General features: G+C 43.1%; 1 protein-coding gene and 1 non-coding gene across 6 annotated transcripts in view; one reads left to right on the top strand and one right to left on the bottom strand.

Moving 5' to 3' along the window:
- ARHGAP26 (Rho GTPase activating protein 26) overlaps positions 1–23,872 on the top strand; it is a 427,015-nt gene that overhangs the window by 351,149 nt on the left and 51,994 nt on the right. For all 5 annotated transcript variants that reach the window (XM_043589835.1, XM_043589845.1, XM_043589853.1 and 2 more), the window contains exon 20: positions 1,814–1,967. In XM_043589835.1, coding sequence (XP_043445770.1) covers positions 1,814–1,967 — 154 coding nt within the window. The remainder of the gene's footprint in view (positions 1–1,813; positions 1,968–23,872) is intronic.
- Positions 14,165–14,269, bottom strand: LOC122496641. The gene has a single exon (XR_006300884.1). It is a non-coding gene; the product is annotated as a U6 spliceosomal RNA (small nuclear RNA).

Below are 23,872 nucleotides of genomic sequence, written 5' to 3' on the forward strand. Positions count from 1 at the left end.
AATCTCAGGAATCAGGTTAATAATCTCCTTGTTTTTGAGATGTACTTAGAGTTCAGAAATGTCCCAAAAGCCTCACAGGATTTTTTGACTCTTAAAGGTTTTTACTTTTACAGGGTTTTGTGGTTTTTGATTCTTCTGTAGGGTTTTGTGAGGGTTTTTTAAAGTTTATTTATTTTGAGAGAGAGAAAGAGAGTGTGAGCAGTGGAGGGCCAGAGAGAGAGATAATCCCAAGCAGGCTCTGCCCTGTTAGCACAGAGCCCAATGCAAGACTTGATCTCAACAAACCATGAGATCATGACCTGAACCGAAATCAAGAGTCGGTCACTTAACTGACTGAGCCACCTAGGCGTCCCTCTTCTATAGGGTTTTAAACATGGCATTGACAATTTGCCAAGGTATTAGGGGCTTCAGGTGTGTGTGTGTGTGTGTGTGTGTGTGTGTGTGTGTGTGTGTGTGTGTTTGTGTATTACATGTGAAAATTACTCTAACATCATCTCATAAGCATAATACATTTGTATGCACATGACTAGTGCAAATGGAAAAAAAATTTTTTTATCACATCACTCTCTTTATTGCCTAAAGAGACCTGAGTTTAAATGTCACCCTCTAAACTACCATGTCAGTGAGTCCAGTCTGTCTTCTTAGGGACATGGGATACCTCTGGCTTGTTTCAAAGGTCCAGTGTGCATTAACCCAGATACACTATTTCCTGATAAGTGAGTTGATTGTCTGCAATGGCAGCTGATTTCATTATGGTGTATCTGTATTGACTGTGGGACAAGAATGACCTTCCAAGTCTCTAATATTTTTGCTACAGCAGTGGTGTCTGTACCATTTAGCTAAATCGTCCCCCCAATTTTATCTTCATCACATGATTCCAAGCTTTTAAGGATGGGAAGAAAAAGAACGTTATTTTCTTTTAATAGTGTTCTGAAGCTTACAAAATGCATTCTTGCACATGATCCCCATGAACTCCTCAAGCTGTGCAAAGCAGCCGTCCTTCTCCCCATTTGATAGATGGGTTAACCAAGAAACAGAGTGAAAATTGCCTGAGGCCACTCAGCCAGTCAGGAGTGGAGGCTTCAAGAGAACTCTGGTTTCTTCCTTCCCAGCTTAGTAATACTCTCTAAGCCCAAATATAACTGCGTGGACTGTGTACTTGGTGTTTTATATGCAGACTACTCTTGTAGCCCTTATAGATCTGTTAATCAAAGACCTAACTTGAAGCTAGACATCAAATACATGGAGCTGGAGGCAACCCAGAAAGGTCTGTCTTTGGTGTGGTCAGGAATTTACATTGCAGAGTCATAAGAAAGTTGATGGCCAAGGTGAAGATATTTTATAGTGAGGTGCTATAGAATTGGAGGTAGGACGTGGCCCTGGCAATTAAGACCAGACTGGGGGCAAGAGTTTTAGAATAAAAGGTGAATGGCACAGAAACCAAGGGGATCTGTTTGAATGCAAGGGGCTGTGAAGGCTGCTCTATTCTGCCCATCTGCCAGTCAAATGAAGACACACAATTCATAGTGCAGTGGTAGGACCACGAGGAAAATGGGTGGTCCGTGTTGTCAGGTTTGGGGGGGAGGGTGCGGGGGGGGGGGGGGTTGCTCCAAAGTTGAAACTCATATGTTTTCCTGTTTCCTTTCCTCTTCCTTTTCTGCCCATAATTCCTACCCTTTCCTATGTCTTTTTCTTAGTTTTGTTGAGATCTCAATCCATTCTCATGATTGCTAAGTTTTTGTATATATGTAGGAACAAAATATCCCTATGAAATAATAGTGATGTGGGGCTCCTGGCCTTTTTTTTCCCACAGAGGAACAAAGAAACAGCATCATCAACTCCAGTTTAGAATCTGTCGTCTCATCAAATGCAAACAGCATCCTTAATTCCAGCAGCAGCTTACAGCCCAACATGAACTCCAGTGACCCGGATCTCGATGTGCTCAAACCCACCCGGCCCAACTCGCTGTAAGTATGATGTCCGGCTGCCTGCCACACCGTAGGCCCTTGCTGAGCTATTCCACCTGGAATTGGCCCTCTGGCCCCATCTGACTCTGAGCATTGTCCCGTGAACATGATTTTAACCTTCTTCCTAAGTGTGGAGCTTGGCTAGTTTGTTGTGGATTTTTTTAAGCATCATCATCTCAGAGGGGAATCATTATTCTTAACATACCGCTTCTTGGCCTTGGTGATCTTTGATTTACCATCCTGCTGAGGTGGCTTTGGTGATGGCTACTGACTGTGCTGGCTGCTGGGCATGAAAAGCGATTTCTTTTAGTTTTACAAAACATCCAGGCACTGTAGTAACTCAGAAGATCAGTAGCCAAGTCTGCTTCTCTCATTTATGTTGTCTTGGTTTCCCTTCTCCCTGATGATGTGGAGTATGTCCAGTGCTACCTCTGTGTCTCCTTCTAGAAAGAAGAGCTCTCCAGTAGCCCTTTGAGTTTCCAGATCCTCAAACCTTAGCATGACTGTGATCACATATCAGAGGCTAGAAAAGAGAAGAATCTTTGTTACTTCACCTTTGGGTGGTAAACACCCATAGCCCAGAACAGGCAGTTTTGGGGCTGCTTGTCGAGTCCTCCTCGGAAAGTGGATCCACTGTATTGCGGTTTCCTCCCACATTGCCTAGCATGCTTCTTCAGACCAACGCATAAATCCTGTCAATCGGAACCTTTGCAGAAAGTATGTGAGGCCATGACCAGCACAGCTGGACCGTCAGGCTACAGTTGTATAAGACTCGGGAAAAACGGAGCTGACCTTGCCTTTCTCTAGTAAAAATAGTTTGAGGTTCAGCCACAGATTGCCTTCAGAGCAGTCATTGCACTTAGTCACCAGGATACGAGAACCTTCTCCTACCCCTCTCCGTGCCTTGGTTGCATCCTCACACCCTGCCATTCTGTGTCTCTAAGATATTCACGGTTTGTAGAGCTGCAAAATGGGTCCAACAATTTTTGCCTTGGAGGAGACTAAGGGATATTAAGGCTTGGGGGTGGGGCTGGGGAAAGGACTCTAAAGTGGACTTAAGGGGTGCTTACACTGCAGATGAAACAGTAGCATCAGATGAAATCATACACTGGGAAAATAATGGTCTGTTTTCAGTGGTCGGCAGCTTTAAATCCTACCTCGATGTTCAGGAAATGGAATTACTTCCCTGTTACCTGGTGGGAAATACGGCTATTCACCAAGAAGTATACCAGTGCCTCAAGAGCTCAAAATAATTTAACTTGTTCAGCTTATGGGTGGTGAGTCTCTTCTGCTTCTCCACGGCCGTGCTTGCCTGTGGAGGCTCTGTGTGTTGCCGTCTGGCTCTGTCAAGCACTCCTCTATCTGCTTTCGTAGACTTGAAGGACATTCTGGTTTCTTCTTCCTCTCTCTTCCCCTCTCCCCATTTTGTCCAAACGTCTGTACCTGTCAGTAACTGATGTGATTGGTTGCTCAGCATGAGCGAGGTTGAATTTCTAGCCCAGGTTGCTTACCGTCCCCTGATGGTAGCCGGCAGAACCAATTAGTGGTCTTTAATCTTTGTTTTAAGTAGCTGGGAGCCCCCGAGTCACCACTGAGTATGGTATGTCCGAAGGGACTGCTTTGGCAGCGAAGTGATAAATGGGACAGTGTTTTTTTGAACAGGTCCTGGAGCAAGGAACTTTGGATTTTTATTTTTCAGTTGTCTAGATGTGATTTGTTTCACATAAAACACTGGGGGTCACTCTGCCTGCTTCACACCATCCATAGTGACCGTTCCCTGCCTGCTGCACAATTTGGGGGCTTTCCCAGAGAAGGAAGGGTGATACCAGGAACAATTGGACTTTGTTTGACTTTCAAGGAAAGTTGGATGTAGGAGTGTGGAGGTTTCCAACAAGACTGCTCTCCTTCTAGGCTTCTAGTGAACACCTTCCTGATATCAATAAGTCTTGAGCTCAAGGCTGTTCCTGAAGTAGAAGCAGTATTGATAGTGGCACTGACACCAGAGTTTGCCACGGCCCTGAACAGGGGCCACACGAAAGGCCCTGTAAGCTCTACAGCAGGTTCACTGACCATTTCTGAAACCCAAGGCAGTGAGATGCCATTTCCAAGTCTGTGCCGCCTTCATTTTTCCTGCCTGTGATTTGCTTGGGTGGACTATGGACAGAAACTAGGCGATCCTGGCAACAGAAGCCACAATACTTTGCCTCAGAAAACTAATTCTGAGAAGCCTGTCAGCACGGTATGCCATGGTGATTGGGCTCAGTCACAACCAATGGAGACCCTGGGGAATGAAAGGGTCCATTCCCTCCATCATTGTTCACTTTAAAGTACACAGAGATCCTTGAATGGGAACACTTAATGATGCAGATGAAAACAGAAAACAAAGTCAGGGGGTGGGGGATTACCATTAGTTTGAATATTAATTAGGCATAAGGTGGGGAGCCAGTCACCAGAAGCTATCTGTTCTCCTTTTTATTTCATATATTTGCTTTTCATTGTTTTCATAATGACTGGAACGGTCATTATGACCGTGTAATAGTCATAATGAAAGGAACATGCTTTGTGACTCAGCATCCTTTGGTACTTTAGGGACCACATTTTGCTGTCTCATTGGTAAAACTTTCCTAATTCTCCAAGGAGATCAGGGCCCTCTTGTTTGTGTGGGCATAATGCTAAATCAGGCATCAAAATTAGAGATGCACCATTCGAGCCATGCCAGGGCAAGGCTGCAGTGTTTGCATCTTTGGCAGACCTCCTAAAATGTACCCATCTCTCCTGAAGATCAGAAGACACCTAAGTCAGGACCAAAGTCCAGTCTAAAATTGTCAGCAACTATTGCTGGTCTACTGTGTGGCCAGACCTATGCTAAGCTACCAGGGGTAAAAGAGAAAAAGAGGATTTCTGGCCTTCCCAAGAGTTTATAAAGTGTGTCTGAGGAGGGAGAACAATGGTATATGGCAGTGCTAAGTGGGATTTATAGTGCATAAGTGCTTTTAGAGTTTACCAACTTTTTTTTTTTAACATGTACTTATTTTTGAGAGATAGAGCAGAGTAGGAGTAGGGGAGGGGCAGAGAAAGAGAGACACAGAATCCAAAGCAGGCTCCAGGCTCTGAGTTGTCAGCAGAGAGCCTGATGTAGGGCTTGAACCCATGAACTGTGAGGTCGTTACCTGAGCCAAAGTCGAACGCTTAGCCTACTGAGCTACCCAGGAGCCCCCAGAGCTCACCAACTTTAAACTGATTATGTTGAGTACACGCGCCAGTGAGAATATCGGAAAGGGTGGCTAGATGAAATGTGAGGTTGGCGTTAGCTAAGATTTTATAGATCAAAATGGATGGATTAAGGTCATTGCAGATAAAGGGGAATGAGGGAGGCAAAGATGATCCACAGTGGAGAAAAACAGCCTACAGACGTGCATGCTGGGAGAAAGGGAGCTTCCTTTCTCCCCTACCACTACCACCAAAAAACAAAACAAAAACAACACCTACTAAGCCAACGTTTATTTATTTATTTGTTTGTTTGTTTATACTTAAGCAATCTCTATACCCAACATGGGGCTTGAACTCATGACCTTGAGATCAAACCAACTTGTCGTGCTGGAACAACTAGATATCCACATGCAAAATAGGTAGATAGGTGGGTAGGTAGGTAGGTAGGTAGGTAAGTAGATAGATAGAGATACAGACTTGATACCTTTCAAAAAATTAACTCAAAATGGATCATAGACTGAAACGTAAAATGCAAAACTATGAAATCTCTAGAAGATGACCTAAGAGAACATCTAGGTGACTTTGGGTTTGGCAATGACTAGGGACATAATCCATGAAAGGAAAAATTGGTAAGTTGGACTTCATTTAGGTTAAACACCTATGCTGTATGAAAGATACTATTAAGAAAAAGAAAAGCCAAACCCAAAATAGGAGAAAATATTTGCAACACACATCCCTGATAAAGGATCGGTGTGCACAATATATACAAAGAAATCTTAAAGTTCGGTAATAATTCAACAAACAGCCCAATTAAAAACTGGGCAAAAGATCTGGATGGGCACCTCACTAAGGAAAACATTTAGAGGTAAATAAGCATATAAAAAGATGCTCAACATCTTAGGTCATTAGGGAATCGCAAATTAACACAATGAGATCTCTCTGTACACCTGTTAGAATGCCTAAAATCTAAAACAGTGACACCACCAAATGCTATTAGGAGGTGGAGCAAGAGGAACTCTCATGCGTTGCCAGTGGGAATGCAAAATGAGATACCCCCTTTGAAAGACAATTTGGCAGTTTCTTAGAAAGCTAAACATAGATTTCTCATACAACACGGTCCAGCAATCACACTCCTCAGTGTTGACTCAAATGAGTTGAAAACTGAAGTTCACACAAAAACCTGCCCATGAGTATTTATAGCAGCTTCATTCATAATTGCCAAAACTTGGAAGCAACTAGGGTGTTCTTCAGTAGGTGAGTGTATAAACCAACTGTGGTACATCCAGACAATGGGATGTAATTTGGTGATAAAAAGAAGTGAGCTGTGAAGTCATGAAAGAAGCCACTCTGAAAATACTACAAAATGGTATGATACCAAATATCTGACCTTGTGAAAAAGACAAAACCATAGAGTCAGTTAAGAGATGAGTGGGCAGGAGGGAGGGGTAGTTGGAACACCGGCCATTTTTAGGGCAGTGACACCATTCTGCATGGTACCGTAACAGTAGGTATCAGACAGTACGCATCTGTCAAAACCCATAAAACCAGTGGGTCACGGAGTGAGTGAATCCTCACGTCAACCATGGACTTTAGTTACTAATAATGTATCAGATGGGTTTGTCACTTGCAACAAATGTACCTCACAAATGAGAGATGTTAATTACAGGGGAATTTAGGCAGTGGGGAGACATTTCATGGAAACCTTAGTTATTTTGAGCAGTTTTTCTGGAGCCTGAAAACTGCTCTAAAAAATTAAGTCTATTAATACATTTTTTTTTAAATCTGGATTTCCAACTTCTTTTGAAAAGTTAGATTTGGCCATGCTAAATCCATGTGTTACTTGGTAACAGATGATGCTCACCACAGGGGCTATCTCCTCACAACTGGCCTGCTTTACTCGGTCTTATTTTCTGCCTGTATCCCTGTGATAGATTAAATATGGTCAAAGAAGCTTTGCAACCCCCATTCAGAGATGGACTCCTTGGATCTGGGCTGGCCTTCATCCTCTGCCTTGATTTGGCCAAGAGAATGTGGTACAGATGATACTGTGTAACATCCGAGCCCAGGCCACAGGACCTTGTAGCTTCCCATCTCATCTTGGAATCCAGCTGCCATGTAAAAAGTCAAGTCTAGCCTCCTTGAGCATGAAAGATCATTGGAGAGAGAAGCCCAGCCATCCCAGTCAAGCCCAAGTCTAGGCCACCAATCAGCTGAATGCAGCCACATGAGTCCAAGAAGGACAAATAGAGAAGCTGCCCATTCAACCCACAGATTCATGAGAAATAATACATCGTGGTTTTTTAAGCCACTGAGTTTGAACCAGTTTATTCAGCAATAGATAAATGACACAAGACCCGTGCGTTTGTGACCTCAGAGCCTTCAAACTTCCTTGAGAGAGGGCTGCATTGCCTGGGTAAGGTAGAAAGGCAGTAAAGGTTCTCATTGTAGAGAGTGGCAGCATGGAGACTAGCCTGTCAGTTTTCAGAATCTTCTTTGAAAGAAACGATTCATAAATGAGATTCTAAGAAGTTAAGAGACAAAGCAAAACCCATTGCTAATGACTGAGGCAATCAGAAAGATAGCTTAAACACAGGCATGGAAAGCAGGAAACCCAGGGTTTTACTGCTGACACCAGCATAGACTGGCTGGTGCCAGTCCTCAGGCCCAGGCATGCCCATCCCCCCGCTCCTTGGGCCGGACCAAGCGGGGCTGACCTGTCTCTGAGAACGGAGGTTGTTCAGATGGTGCTTACAAAGGACTGACAAAATAAAAGTCACTCTGTACTCTCCCAGTGACCAATGGAGTTGGCCTTATGCCGCTGCCTTTCTGGAAGATAGTGATTTTTAAGGAGGAAGTAAACAAATACTGAGAAAGAAGTCAGGGGACGTCCCACTAGGGACATAAAAATCTTGAGTAATTCCCTCAAGTTAAAAACTCCTAGGTGAATGCTTTCTTCAGACTGCTGGGGAAGGGACGGAAGGGCTTGTTAAGATGGAAAGCACGCTAGGAGGATAAAGGATGATTCTAGCCATGGAGGAACCCACCCTTGGAGTTCTCCCTGCCTGAGTGGTCCCCACCCCTAGAAAATAACTCCCTGCCCAGTAGCCCCATAAATAAAATGATTTTTTCATGTCCCTGCCGCTTGACACACACACATACACACACACACACACACACACAAACACACACACCCATTTCCAAGTTATTTCTGGTGACCTAAAAGGTGTGTGCATGCCAAATGCCTTCAAATTGTGCCACAGTCAACCGCCCTCTACCTCTTTGTGGCCAGGAAGAGGCGAGAGAACAGCCTCTGGAATTCAGAAGATAAACAGGGCCTGCTTCCAGGCTGCCTTGTTTCTCTGAAGCAGTGCTGGCTCCTCCTGACTTTGATTCAGCTGCTCTCAGATGAAATCTGGGGAAAATTTGAGAGGTATCTGCAAAAGTTTACTTCTGTTTTACTTAGTTCAGTCAACGTTCACTCAGCACATGGTGCTTGAACACCTCCTGTGGGCCAGGCGTTATTCTGAGTGCTGAAGATGGAGTGATACACACAAGGGAGTTTCTGTCCTCCGTGGTCTTGTCTCATAGTGGAGACAGGAGGTACATCAGTGCCTGTGTATCAGATGTTGGAAAGTTCTGTGGAGAAAACTAAGGCAGAGTAGAGGAAGTACTGATTTGGAGGGAAAGGAGGCAAGTTACTTTAGTGCTTTCCACTGTGAATAGCAGTTAGTTTGTTTTGGAGGGACTTCTGCCCTCCTCCCTATTTCCTTCCTGTCTCTCTATCCCCTCAACCTCCGTGTGTCTTTCTCGTGCATGGACAGATGTCCCAGGCTGTTCCCCTTGCCTTCCCGCACCAACTTCCCACCTGGAATCAGACACTGTGACACTGGAGCTGTCAGTCCGGTCATTGAGTTATCAGTGAAAAGGAGGAACTTCTCTAGGGGCAGGCATTGCCCCTCTTGAAACCCTGACCAGCTTGGGGGTAGGCATGCCTGTTGCTGAACAATTTGGAAACATCCACCTCCCACGGGGTTGAGCTGTGTGCATAGCTGTTATTTATTGAGACCAAATGAATCACAGAATGAATAGTATGCATTAAATGGTGATAATAAACGGTATATTTTTAAGTAATTTGATCGCCTAAGTGTGATTTTATGTCCAAAGAGTTACACCCAAACAGGCAGCTATGATTTTACTACAATGATCTTGATTTGTCATTCTTTGGAATGCAGAGATTCGAAGAGGAAGTTTTCCTGTGTGGCTGAATCACTTTCTGTGGAGGAGGATCTTTCCTCTTAGAGTGAGGATTCTGATTCTCACCCACCTCCAGGCACAAAAGGTCTCTTCAGACTGTTTTGCCTGAAAAAGTGGTGGCATCCTCCACCTTGGGAAATAATTTGAAAGCAACATCATTTTCCACAAGGGATCTGTTGCCTCTTCTTGTTCCTCCTCACAACCTCTGGGGTGGTTCCAGCCAGGCTCGTTCATGGTTGTTTCTTAGACCACCTCACAACCATCCCACTTTCACCTCAGTCTCCTGGGGCCACCATGGCCACCACTCCTCCCAGTAACCAGGTCACATTCCCTTGGCATTTTTAGAGATTGTCACTGATGTGACCCGTATTCTTGTTTTCTGAGTGTCTTCCTGTCAGCTTTTCCCATTCCATAGCCAAGATCTCCTTCACCAGTTTGGAACCCAGCTGGCCTCACTTGGTTGAGGGTGGAGATTCCTGCCTGATGACCCATCTGATTTTTATTGGATAAATGTGTTTGGTTATTAGCAGTTGTTGTTTTTTTTTTTTAACATAAAAATTGCTCAAGGCAGCCCTCACACTTCATGACCCAGCAGGATTTCTTTCCCAAGCAACAAGGCTGTCAGTGCCACTTGGATCTCTACAGCCTGTCAGCAGAGGGGGTATGGGAGGAGGCGGGGACGGGACATCGTTCAAGTCCTTAGCCACATCCCTGTTTTCCAGCATAGTGGAAATCGCAAATGGAAAAATGTTTTCCTTCACACACATTGTTGTTTTCTTTCCTCCTTGATGAGCTAACATCATAAAGGTTCTGTATTCTTTCTGTCAACGAATTAATATTGCTAAACAATCTCAATTACCCAAATTTATCGTGACAGTAGATGATAACTAAAGCCTTGGGGCTTAATTAAACATAGAAATAAGTGAATTTAATCTGAATTTAGCTGCTCTGACATGGCTTATGGCACTGTATCTTATAGGTAAGTTGGTGTTAGGCATTTGTAAATCTCGAATTTTTGATTCAATCTTTAGGGAAGGAAATAGGCTTATTATTTTGTGCATGGCTTTTAGCACTTTCAAGCCTATGAGGGGACTTTGAAGGAACTTCAAGTTGCCATTTTTGTCCCTTAGAATTAGATTTGGAATTGTTTCTCTCCCTACATGTGTACTTGGGGAAATCTTATTGGTAGATTCAGATCCTAAATGGAGTAAATTAAAATCATATTAAAGTGCTCCTTTTTAAACCTTTTTGGTCAGTCTGGAAAGCAGATGCTTACTTAGCTAGGAACACATCTCTAGTTGGAAACAGCCTCATGATCTTATTTTTCACCCCTTCTCTGCATTAAGTATCTAGAAAACCATGCAGGATCCAGTGTAGACTTCCTTTGCTCTCAGCTACGTAGGTCTTCCAGGGTAGGGGCTTAGCCCAGTGAGGTGTTCAGGGTCCCTGGTACGACCTGAGAGCCCGTTAGATATACCCACTTTCAGGCTTTACTGCAGACTCGCTGGATCAGCCACTCTGGAAGAGGAACCCGGGGCTCTGTGTTCCAACAAGCCCTGCAGGTGATTCAGATACATCCTGAAGTGTGAGAACCACAGGCATAGAGCTCATGGGGTGGATGGACTTCCACAAGAATAAACACAGAATTTACTTCCTTGTAAAGCCTGCAGGACCACGCCTGCATCATCCCTAGCACTCTGGTTGTCCCTGCAGTGATGACAGTAGAGGGGCTTCAGAACACCCTGCCTCTGGCCTTTGAGATTAGTCACAACTTGTGAGGCTGATGACTGATGAGTTTGCTTCTCAGAGGAGCCCAGTTAGCTCACCAGGGCTGCACTTTCCAAAGCCTGAGGGAAGCCAGCCTGCGGCTTTGCAAATGCATGCTTTTTGGTCACAAATCATGAAAGGATTGGTGCACCAATTAAACCAACAGATATTTTTATTGAGCACCTACTGTATGTGTAACATGAGAAGATGAAGACCTTTGCATCGAGAGGAAAACAGCTTGGAACATGGTAGATGACCATTAACATGTATAGGGGATTTGAGACTTTTAAATCAGCATTCCCCAAATTGGTGCAAGGAGGAGGGGGACAGGTGGGGAAGAGTAGGAGCTGAGTTGGATACAGTTGAACAGATTCTTGTCTCGAGGACTTTTACGCCACTAAGATGTCCATTGTGAATCTCCCAAAGGGCATGTGTTATACCATGTTTCCTAAATGTATTTGACCTTAGCACATGCTCTTTACGGCACTTCTCTTTAGCCTCTTAAAACTGTATTCTATAGTTTAAGAAATGCTTTTCTATATGAACACTCTAATTTTGAAGGGGGAAATGTATTTTTCCTAATGGATGTCACTATTAGGGCAACAGTCCTTCTGTAGAGCATTTATGGTTACAAATAGCTGTCTGAAGGCTGACATGGGCTATATCATGTCCAAAAAGCTTTGGGATCTGGTGTAAGGAAAAACCCACGTGGCCTGGTAGTGAAGCTTTGGCCCTGCTGTTTCCTGTCAACTTGTGCAATTACTTTCCCTCTCTGAGCTAAACCTCTTCTGCGAAATAGGAATAATAACAGTAATAAAAATAATTGTAGTAATAACAAGACCTACCTTCAAGGTTGTTGTGAGGGTCAGATGAATTAATGCCTGTATAATTAAATGGCTAACAAAAATTGGTTTTCTTTTATGCTAAGCAACAACTGGTTTGCTCTTAGACTGTTGCCCTACTATGAACAAATCCTTACTATCGATTTTTTCCGGTGGTAACAGTAGACACTCAGTGTTTATTTTTTTGTTTGATCCTGGTGTGACACAAAGAACCCATATTAAAAATAATGAGGTAATTTTAAAATAAAACATCTAAAACTAAGTTAACTACAAATAACAAAATCCCCTGAAAGCAGTCAAAGCACTCCTCGTTCAAGACTGGCTTCAAGCTGTTTGCACAAAGTCAGCAGGCTCAGGTGTTTACTCTCCAGAGTCTTGTCAAGCCATCTATCTACTCCCATTGTTTCTCTGTTGGGTGGAGCCAATTGGAACGATACTAATTAGAGGAGAACCTAATTGCAATCCTGAGATTTCACTGGGGGATAATTTAGCCTCAGGAATTCCTTTCCAGCCTGTGACTCTGTGTAAATTTGACTGTCATTATGACAAAAAGAAAAAGAGTCTCTAAAAGCATTCTGAAATTCTGCCTCTTAGTCATTCACTGCATTGGTTCTATGCGGTTCTTTTAGTGCCTATTAGCTTCTTTCCCAAAGAAGCAGTGGAGCTCTTCCCAAGACATTGCTTCAGTGTTCCCTTCAATAGTCCTTACAAATTGGACAGGTGATGGGGCTGTGGCTGGGTCACTGTCAAAAATGTGCAGTAAAGGGATAAAATAGTTGCTGTACAGACCCCCCCCCCCCTTACCTCTTTTTGCCTTAAGTGAAGAAGCTGTGTCTTCAGAGGAAGCCAAGATGATATTGCCCACAAAGAAATAAATGCGAAGATGTCTGCCCAAGGATAATGTATTAGAATCCTAAGAAGAAACATCAGCACCATGAAAATAGCATAATTCAGGGATGGTTTATTTATAAAGGATTGGAGGCAGGAAATTCATAAGAGATAGTACAGTAAACCAGGGCTAGTCACACCCAACCAGTTATCAACCGTAGGCTGGAAGGACTTGCATAGAAAATGGTGGCCAGACCCGAAGCAAAGAGAGGTCTATAGAGTCAGTCCCTTGAAAGGAATTTTGGTCAAGGGGCTCACCCATGTACAGACATCCTCTCAGGGAGACAAGGGAATAAATACCTTGGCTGTCCCCTTTCTGCTGGTGATCTCTTGCCCGAGCTCCCCCCACCTTGGTGGCCCCAACAGGAAGCCAGAGGGTGCAGGATGTAATCCATGTTAGTTAGCTCTTAGGGAAAAGAGGGCAGGAAGGACAGTGGATGTTCTCCAGTGCATATGTATATTGTAACATCACTTATAGAAGCCACAGTGTGGGACCTGAAGGGATAACCATCAGTAAAAGACTGCCAAAATAAATCCTGGAGTATACTGCTAACCAGTACAGCAGGGGAATGAAGGAGTTGTATTTGTGCTGGTATGAACAACCTTCTAAGGTCCATTAAGGGAAAAGTAGGGTGCTGTGTTTCTCAGCCCAGGATGCACATTAGTATACCTGGGGAACCTAAAGTAAAAAAATGCCAACACTCCTTTCCCGGAGCCTCAGAGTTAATTGGCCTGGGGTGGTATCTGAGTTTTGGTATTTTTCTTAAACTTCCATGGTGGTTTTGATATTCAGCTAGATTTGAAAACCATTTGTGTGTGTGGTATAATCCTACTTATGAGTAAGACTCCAGTGATATATACACCTGCAGATATGTGTACATGTTTGTAATGTTTCTGGAAAGATATAGGGGAGTGAATCTATGCGGCTGTCTCTCATAGAGGCACGTGGGACATTGGCCTTTGGTGCAGGGGACACTGATGTTTCCTTTCACCACTACCCGTTTGTAGCGTTAGAATTTTTTTAATGTGTGTATGCCTTGATTGTTCCATTTTGAAAACTCAGAAGTAAATTTTCTCAGTTTTAAAATCACCATTTCATTTTTTTCTTAAATTTATGAGGTACATCTTTGTGCGAAGGATTTTTTTAAATGTGCTTTAATTTCCAAGTTTTATTGAAAAATTATTGGCACACGTCACCATGTAAGTTTAAGGCATACAGCATGATGGTTTGATTTTTAAAATAAGAAATGTTTTACAATCTGTGTGTCATTTTTGCCCAGAGGTCATGCTAATCTTATCCTTATTATTCGAATTTTTAGTATATGTGCTGCCAAAGTGAACAGAGGAGTTTTGTGAAAGTTTTAAAATTTGTTACATCCTCAGTAACCAAGGACGTTAGACCCTGTTTGAAGAATAAGACCTATAACAAGAAGGTATAGCTTTTGGTGAGTTTCAGTGAAGTCAAGTTTTCTTGAATTATTATTTCAATGGCCAAATGACTCTTGTCCAGGGCTCTACGTCAGGTTAGAAAATGGTAACTCTTCAGGCAGGAAAGGAAATTTGTCTCAAGGAGCTACGTAAAGTAGATGCAGTTAGATCCCTGCATCTGGCCTGATTTCAGATGTCTTACTTATTTGAGAAGCCTAACTTAAGGAAATCAGAAAGTCATTTTTTATGTTTACCCGTGAAGTCCTCCACCGTCTCCTAAACCAACATTGTGAAATTTAAGTAGTTCAATTTTCTTGTGCTATATATAGTTCTCTAACCTGATTTTCATCTGTCATTCTCCATCTGCTCTCTCCCCCAATTTCCTTTAAAAGCCCCATTTTAAAGCAGAATATATAATGGAAAAACCTTAACTCTTGACCTTTATGGAGGTACACTAGAGTTATTCCATAATAATTAGCAGTTGCCCTGGTAACCTCAGACACACTGCTTAAATCACCTATATTCATCACTGCCCCCTGCCTTCTAGCCAGTAGGATCACCTGCTTCAGGCTAATGAAAAAAGGAACAATTATTTTTATAATCCTTTTCAGCTTCTTTTGTAGGAGTAGGAGCAGTGATATTGTTTGTGATTACTTGCACTCAAAAGAGATTTTGTTGTTGTTCTAGTGACTGAAAGCAGTGACATAGAGAAATCATCTTGGGTTTTGAGCAAGTTGGCAAGCTCTACTCAGTTTATTTTGTTCACTACTGTACTCCCAACCTTAGAAGACATAAGCAGGTACAGCTTGCAGATTAGAATCTAAGAGTCGTGACACTTAGGGATGTGATGGACAATGACATTGGCAAGGCTGACGCCATGCCATGTCAGTCATCCTTGACAAGGATGATGAAAACCCACTAACTTCAGTCCTTGGACTTGAAGAATACTGCTTGAAAGTTGGAAAACCCAAAGCTGAAGCACAAGAGAGATTTCTTATCTAAAGCAAATGTGTTGACCTCAATTCTGTCTCTGAGGAAGCCTGTATCCTCCCTTAACTTCCATCCGCCATGCCTTACAGCACAGACTTCATGATAGGAGTGCCATGGAACTCTTGGCTTCCTCTGGTGGAGAAATAGCCCCCACACCCTCACACATCCTCTTTCCCATTCTCCTCTTGATCCTTTGTGTGAAAGTGGAATTAGAGGAAATATGTCCTTAGTCATCCCATGGCAGTACTTACAATGTACAATTGTCACAGTGAAAATACACTGGCAGGAGATCAAGAATCAAGAAGTGGAGTCATGGGAATCCTCGACACACTAATCCAGTAGAGACAAGATCCACATGTTAGTGATTGACATGGCCAACATAATCATCCCAGACAGTAGTTAGACCCAGTTCTGTCCCAAGGGAAGACTGCAAGTGAATAATTACTAGTGGAAGAACACCCACCAAATGCTCTTGCTCGACCCTCTAAATTTTCTTAACTCTCACTGGAATGCAGACCTACCTTTATCTTATGTGTCCCTTTGGTATACGGCACCACCAGTTGAACATGGGCTGCTGTAGCCTTCTTGCACCCTACAGCCCTCACAAATATCAGCCAGAATCAGACCCTTCCCAGTCAGTTAGCAAACATATACTAAACACCTACTGTTTAAGACACTGTTCTGGGCACTAGGAAAGAGACGAGCAAATACTCTGCCCTCAGATCTCTTACAGCCCAGATGGTAGAAATCAGCTCTACATACATAGGGCAAGTTTTGCTGCCAAAATGAGACAGATTTTAAGTAGTAAGTGAGTGGCTTGGTCATTCACTTAAAAATATTTATGGTGGGATGAATTGCCTTTGCAGTTTATGTTGTGTGGGCAGGGTTTCCAATAATCTCTCTACTTCATTTTCTAGATCTACTTTGAAGTTTGTAATTTCCTTGTCTGCTTCAGTCCAGTTTACTGAAAGTGGGGAGGGGGGGGAGGAGTGGTAGTTTTACGAACCAACTTTTTTATTCTGTTAGCCAAGAGACTGCCTATGGCTGAAAATGCCGATTGTCACTGTGTTGAGAAAAGAAAATACGGTGCAGCGTCCCAAATGTTTGTTTGTTGGCTTGTTTGTTTTTCACAGTAGTCTCTATGGATCTACATTTAAGATGCCATTTGGGGCGCCTGGGTGGCTTAGTTGGTTAAGCATCTAACTTCAGCTAAGGTCATGATCTTGAGGTTCTTGAGTTTGAGCCCCGCGACAGGTTCTGTGCTGACCAGTCAGAGCTTGGAGCCTGCTTTGGATTCTGTCTCCTTCTCTTTCTGCCCTTCCTCTGTTCGTTCTCTCAATCTCTCTCTCTCTCTCTCTCTCTCTCTCTCTCTCTCTCTCTCTCTCTTTCTCTCTCACAAAAATAAACATTTAAAAAAATTTTTTAGTTTAAAAAGATGCCATAAGCATTTTTTAAAATTTTTTTCATGTTTTATTTATTTTTTGAGAGCGAGAGACAGAGTGTGAGTGGAGGAAGGGCAGAGAGGGAGGGAGAGACAGAATCGCAAGCAGGCTCCAGGCTCCGAGCTGTCAGCACAGAGCCTGACGCAGGGCTCGAACCCACGGACTGTGAGATCATGACCTGAGCCAGTCTTGACACTCAACCGACGAGCCACCCAGGCCCCCCTAAAGATGCCATAACATTTAAAATTTGGACTATAAGAATGCTGGAGAGAGAGAAAAAATATTTAAAGGAACAAAAAGTTGGAATTCTGTCATTTGGTTGTGTTGTGTTTTGAAGCCTCCCTACCCCCAACCAGAATTTCTCATTAGGACTCTTGGACTTTTTTTCCTCCCAGATATCTAGCTTACTAATACTTATGACAAAAATATAACAATTTCTTGTATAAAGCAGTATCTTGTTCAATTGAAATTTAATTCATAACTTGAAGGATTGTTTTCTCTACTTACATGGAAAAGGAGAGTTCTTGGGAATTAGTAGTTCTTTAAATTCTGAGTCAATGAAAAATAAGTGAAGAAGTTTTGCTACGTAATTGTCATGCACCAGCCAAGTAACTGTGAAGGAGTGCAGGTTCTTTTTTTCTGGTTCTTTGTCCATAAGGAAATTCTAAATTCTCTCTTCTTCACAGACCAGTTATTAAGTTCTGCCTTTAATTTCACCATGAGTCAATTAGGTCAGATGCCCACAAGCAAGCACTCTGGTTCATCATTACAAAGGAAGAAACTTTCCTCGTTGTATTTTTCTTTGCACACGTGGCTGATTTTTCCAGGCTTTTCTTCTGCTTTTAGAAAGACCACCTTCTGGCGTTTATTCTTTTCAAGGTACACCTCACTAACCAGTTCCAGTGGCAGTTCAAAGGGAGACTTAGCAAAACCTAAGTTGAGTTGAGATCTTGGATACCACTTGGTCTGCACTGGGCCATAGAGAGCTCTGTTAGCCATTGTTGAAACTCAGCCAGTTTGGCACCTTATTCTTCACTTGTGGTGTGCCTCATACAAGAAGGTCACCATATATCCCACCAAATTAGGCACACCTTGGGAAGAATGAGTTCTCTGTGTACAAAATGTTCAGTGGAAACCTAAGGTGCTCATCGAGAATATGAATATATAATCAGTACGTTGGGCCCCCAGACCCCAGGAAAGCAATGCGATTTCAGGCAGAATCCTCTTCGTGCACTGCCACAGCCTTAAGCTTTGCTTTTACTCCAGATTCATCAAGAAATAAAAGAATTTGTAGTAAAAAGAAGAAAAAGAAGACACTTTGCTCAGACAGCCTGACCTGAGTTTTGCTATCTATAATGATGTCCCCCGCATTTTTTTTTCTGGAGAGGATATGACCCTTTAAAGACTGCTTACATGTGCATCACTGTGGGACTGCCTTTGCTCCATGTGGTAGCTGTGAGACTGGAACATGTGCCTCTGCAAAGCTGAGGGTACAATCAGAACTCCCTGCTTTGGTTTTGTTGAGTAGGGTACGCAGGTTGAGATTTTTGGAGGCTGGGTAGAAAAGAGGGAGGAGAAATGATGGAGTTGTCAGTTGGGGAAAAACTGTGGGGGAACAGAACTATGTAAAAGAAAATCTGAGGCACCCACGTGGCTCCGTCGTTAAGCATCTGACTCTTGGGTTTCAGCTCAGGTCATGATCTTGCGGCTTCATGAGTTCCAGCCCCACAACGGGCTCTGCACAGCTGCTTGGGATTCTCCCTCTCTCTGCTCCTCCACTCTTGCTGCCTCAGTTGCTCTCAAATAAATAAAAAATAAATAAAATAGAAGTAAATCTTACGGAGTTTCTCAGATGTGCTCAGAGATAGGAATCTTCTTCCAAGTCCTCTCGTGAGTCTTTTTTTAATTTTTTTATTTTTTTATTTTTTATGTTTTTATTATATGAAATTTATTGTCAAGTTAGTTTCCATACAACACCCAGTGCTCATCCCAAAAGATGCCCTCTTCTATGCCCATCACCTACCCTACCCTCCCTCCCACCCCCCATCAACCCTCAGTTTGTTCTCAGTTTTCTCTTACGCTTTGGCTCTCTCTCCCACTCTAACCTCTTTTTTTTCTTTTTTTTCCTTCCCCTCCCCCATGGGTTTCATGAGTCTTTAGTAAAACGAACTTTGTGTTATTCAGTGTATCACAGTGTTACATAGGCCCTGGGGCAGACTTACTTGAGTTTGTATCCCAGCTTCATTGCTTACTAGCTGTGTCGCCATGAAGAAGTTGCTTGTTGCCTCATCTATTTAACAGGAATAATAATAGTATCTACCTTGTAGGGTTGTTGTGAGGATTAAATGGAGTAGTTTACGTACTTCCATGGCTTCTAGATAGTAAATGCCCATTAAAAGTTATTTGCCATAATTGCCATGAGAGTTGTTATTTTAACAATACCTGAGGACATGAAATGTCTTTGGAGGGAGTACTGAGGTGCTTTCGGATGGGCGCAGGGTGGGAAGGCAGGCTGCCTCCAGGACTCCATCATATCCAGTTCCAAAGTGACACAACCTGACTCACGTGGACCAATCCCAGAGACGCGCCCAGCGGCGCGCACTTAAGTACACTGAGGAGCCAGGAGAGCTCATGCCTTCCTCCGGTCACTTCGGAGGATCATGGAAGTATGGAGCAGAAGCACAGGCCAGAGATCTGTAGAGCCACTTGGAGGAAAGCCAGGACCAAAATGAAGCTGAGCGGCTATCTTTGCACCCCATCACCAGCCTTCAGCCGTCTGGTGGGTCAAGGTGCATCTTTGCCCCCCCATGGCTCTGCGTCCATGGCGTTGGAGTACCATGACCCCTTATAGCCCCAGTGCGGCTCTCCCCTGTATTTCATCTTGTGCTTCTACCTAATTCTCTGCTTCCCAGTACTGTTTCCTGAGAAAGAGAGAGTTTGACTGAGTTCAGCTTTGCTCTGGATGCTGTCATTGGCTGGTGGGCACCTATGGGCCAGAGACCCTGAGGCAGGTGCTTCTTTGGTTTAATCATCTATGGCCAGAGTGCCTGGGTTACACAACCTTTCAGCAGGAACTGAGCAGGAAGCAGCTTCTAAGGCTGCCACCTTCAAGGTATACCTTATTCTGGACCCAGTTATAACACACGTGGCTCCTGGATTTCCCATCATCCAGTATTTTAGAATGTAACTCTTCACCTGTTCGTTTAACAAAAGTTAATCGCTAATGAGGCAAGGTACAGAGAACTTAGGGGAAAAAAGACAGAGGCTATAGTAATACAGAGGCCTGGATAAAAAGCAAGCCACGTTTCATACCCAACAGCCCCTTGAGTTGACATGTATATGACAATACAAACAGTAATTGATGTTTGTAATCCTCATGTCTCAATAAAGTAAACTCCATTTGGTATAGTCTGGTTTTGAAAGGTAGGGGAAAAAATGTGCTGTATCTTAGATTTCAATGGTTATAATAAAATCATGGGTCCAAAATTATTAAATTTTTGGTAGAGTGATTGGGTGGAAAACCTTGTTCACTGATGTAGATTTTGTGTCTTAGTTCTGGTAATAGTGTGGGGAAATGCGGGGCACAGAGGATTAGAACTAGGTTGACCATAGTATTTTCTTAGGGGGTTTTTCTTCTTCTGGAAGAAGGGTTACTACTCTTTCTTGCCCTTCAGATTGATGAACAGCCCTGTTTCCCACAAGGAGAAAGACCTGTTGCCCTGATCACAATTATGCACAGATAGAGCAATACTAGAGAGGTGGCTTCCTGGACCCCTTTTACCTTTCTCTGGTTCAAGGTGTTCCAGACTCCTGCAACTAAAGTATTCCTCAGTCACTCAGTGAATTACTGAGCATCCTCAGGATGTAAGCACATCGTGTTAAAGATGACGTACATTGACATAGTGCCCTTAATAATGAAAGGTAAAAGAAATAGAAAATATATTCCTAAGTTATTAATATATAACATACAAACTATAGAACAACATGGAGGAATTTAGATGCTACAGGATAAAGCGCTGCTGAAATTCCCTAACCGCAAAGATGACTTTAAGCTAGGATGGTCGAGGGACGCTTTGTGATCAACTTGGCACTTGAACTGGGTCTTGAAAGGTGGGTTTGGTTTAGACCAAAGTTACCAGGAGTATGCTGGGCATGGGGAACAGTATGGAAAGACCCAGAGGCCGGAACATAAAGGGCATGTGCAAGGAGCAGCCCATAATTGACTTTGTTTGAACATATGCTTTTCATCTATAATATTACAATTGTTTTGTTTCTTATGTCAGTATGATTTTTACTTCTTTGGGCACCAAAGCAGGGAAAGCCTATTAATGTTGTCTTCCCATTCCAGGATTCCATGCTAGCTAGATCCCAGTAGAACATCTTCAATCGATTTATCTTGTGTAATTGATCTGCCTGAGACGTTCCCCACTTTCATCACAGTTTTGCTTCACAGTAAATAGACCTCACCATCTGGAACTCTTCTCTATTTTCTTAGCATGGATTTTCTTCCACAAGGGCCTGTTTTCATTTCTAAGTGTCACACAAGGACCTACAACATTCTGCTTCATCCTCTTTGCTTTGAGCTTTACGTTGTAAAAAGCCTGAAAAACAGGTCTGAAAATAAGCTGTATTCTTCTTGTCTGTTACAATGCAACACTAAACACATCAGACAAATTCTGACACCTTCAGCTTTCAGCAGGAGCTGTTTACCTTGGAGTCAGGCTGTACCTCTAAGAGACTAACTCTGGGCTCAGGGAGGGCAGAACAGCTCAGAGACAGTTGTGACAGGCCAGATTCATAGTGGGCTTAATAAGGAGAGAGTATAAATAGCGATCACATAGCTTTACAGAAAATTCCTGCTTATTTTTACTCCTTAGACAGAGTTGCTATGTTTAGCCTTTAGTTACTGTGCTAAACCTGCTACAGTGAGCCTAGTGTTTATTTTCTTTTGGATTGATAACATCCATTCTCTTTCTCAAATTTTAGGTGAATTAGAGGAACTGCATCCCAGCAATTCAGCTATAGCTAACACATTGTCACAAAGCATCATGCACTGTTGAATTCACTGTCCTCGCCTTTTTTTTTTTTTTTTTTTTTTGGAGTATCTGCATTTCTCTAAATCCAGGACCTTTCTAGACACTAACAAGAGCTATAGCTATTCCTGTCCTTCTCACGTGTTTCTGGAAGCTGTGCACTAGTGTAAACTTCCCTAATATGACTTTTTTAAATGTACAGGCAGTCGTTATATTCAAGATCCTATGTGTTAGCTTGAGCAAGTTACCAGTTAGGATTCTTGGTTACAAGTAATAGAAAATTCAACCAAGCTAACTTAAGCTAACATGGAGGTTTTGGTTCATATATTTTCTTGAGAAGCATGGGAACTTGTAGTTTCAGGCATGGCTGTATCCAGGGGCTCAGATGTTGCCATGAGGTCCCAACTCTTGGCATTTCTCAGCTCAGTTTACTCTCTGTTCCTTCTCTTCTATAAGCTCTTTCTTTCTGATTGCAAGATGGTTGCCACCAGGTGGACACAGTCCCATAAACTCTAAGTACAGGAGAAAAAAAAAGAATCTCTCTTCTACAAAAGTTTGAATAGTAATCTGGGCTTACCCCCTCCTGCTCCAAATTCAATCTCCTCCCCATCCCTTAACCAGTTTCTTTGGCCAGGAGTATGTGATACTCTACTGGGCAAGGCCTGAATCGTTTGTTCCCCCTTGGCTAGGGAGGGAAGATTGACATGCAGAGTTCTTGGACTGTGATCATTTAGAAGCAGGGGTGGGGGTGGGAGTTCCCAGAGGAGAGACAGCCTCAGACCACAGATGTCCACTACAGTGGGCTTTTCTTACATGGACTTAGTGAAGGATATGGTAGCTTTACACCCCTGGAGGGAAATCTCTATTGATTTTTATTATTGTTTCTATGGGTATGTTCTCTGAAAATGTCCCTTGTTTGAGTCCAAATGGTTGTTGCAAAATTTATTTTTTTTCCCAGCTGACTGACTGGCTCCTTGGAGGATAACATTGTATAGTTTTTAAAAACGAAGAAAAACTTATCTAACTACTTATCTCTGGACACAGTTGATGCATTTAAAAACATAAATTTCTCAGAAAAGATTCATCATCAGGGCCCATGACAGATCATTAGAGGACACAAAGTCCAGTGTGGTGGGGTTTGGCCTCCATTAGTTTTAATGACAGTGTTGTAAAGAGTGCATCTTAGAAAGGGATTAAGCAGAGAAAAGGGAATCTTACAGGACTGGCCCCTTGTCCTGTGACAGCCAGGAACATGCAAGAACAGTGTATCTTCTGGCTCAGCAGCCCTGGATTCTTGCTCCTCAGGCACAGGCCTCTGGGTGGTGGCATCTTCTGGGGGTCTGCCAGAAACGGCAGGGTGGCCAACAGCCAACTCATGTGCTATGTGCAAGCCTCCAACTTGTGGTGACGTTGTCCAAAACCTATAAATGTGGATAAGAACTGATTCTTCTGCCAGAATGACATTGAGCTGCTGGAAAATTACAGCTTGGTTTAATGCTCCCGTGCCTGGTTCATATTCTTGACAGCAAAATTTTGCTTTCACAGGTTGAAAATATAATCATAGGACATCAGGTCACTGTAAGATAATTGAGGATGATGGTGGTGGTGATGATAGCTAATATTCATTAAGTGCTGAAGTGCCAGGCACTTGCCTTATATTTACTTATTTAATATGATGAAACAGGAGCAGAGAGGTTACCTAACTTGCCTGAGAGTAGAGGTGGGGTTTGAACCCCGTATTCCTCTGCATCCACCCACCGTGCTCAGTTGCTGCGCTGGTGGTGGGTGGGTGATGGCCGGCTCCTCCTGTTGGGTGTGTAAGGAAAGAAACTGAAGCAGTCCCTGCACGTTCTCTAGTTCTAATCCTCCGTGCCCTAGCGTCCTCGAGTTCAGATAATGGGTGAGTTTGGGGAGCTAAGAAGAAAGTGGGAGAATAGGAACAGAGAAGGAGTATCTGAATAAAGAGACAGGGCACACCAAAGTTGAAGAGGAAAAGGGAAGGGGGAGAGAGTTGAAGAGGGAGAGGAGAGCAGGCGTTGGTTGGGATAGGC

This window comes from Prionailurus bengalensis, chromosome A1, assembly GCF_016509475.1.
Source record: "Prionailurus bengalensis isolate Pbe53 chromosome A1, Fcat_Pben_1.1_paternal_pri, whole genome shotgun sequence".
NCBI classification, from domain to species: Eukaryota; Metazoa; Chordata; class Mammalia; order Carnivora; family Felidae; genus Prionailurus; species Prionailurus bengalensis.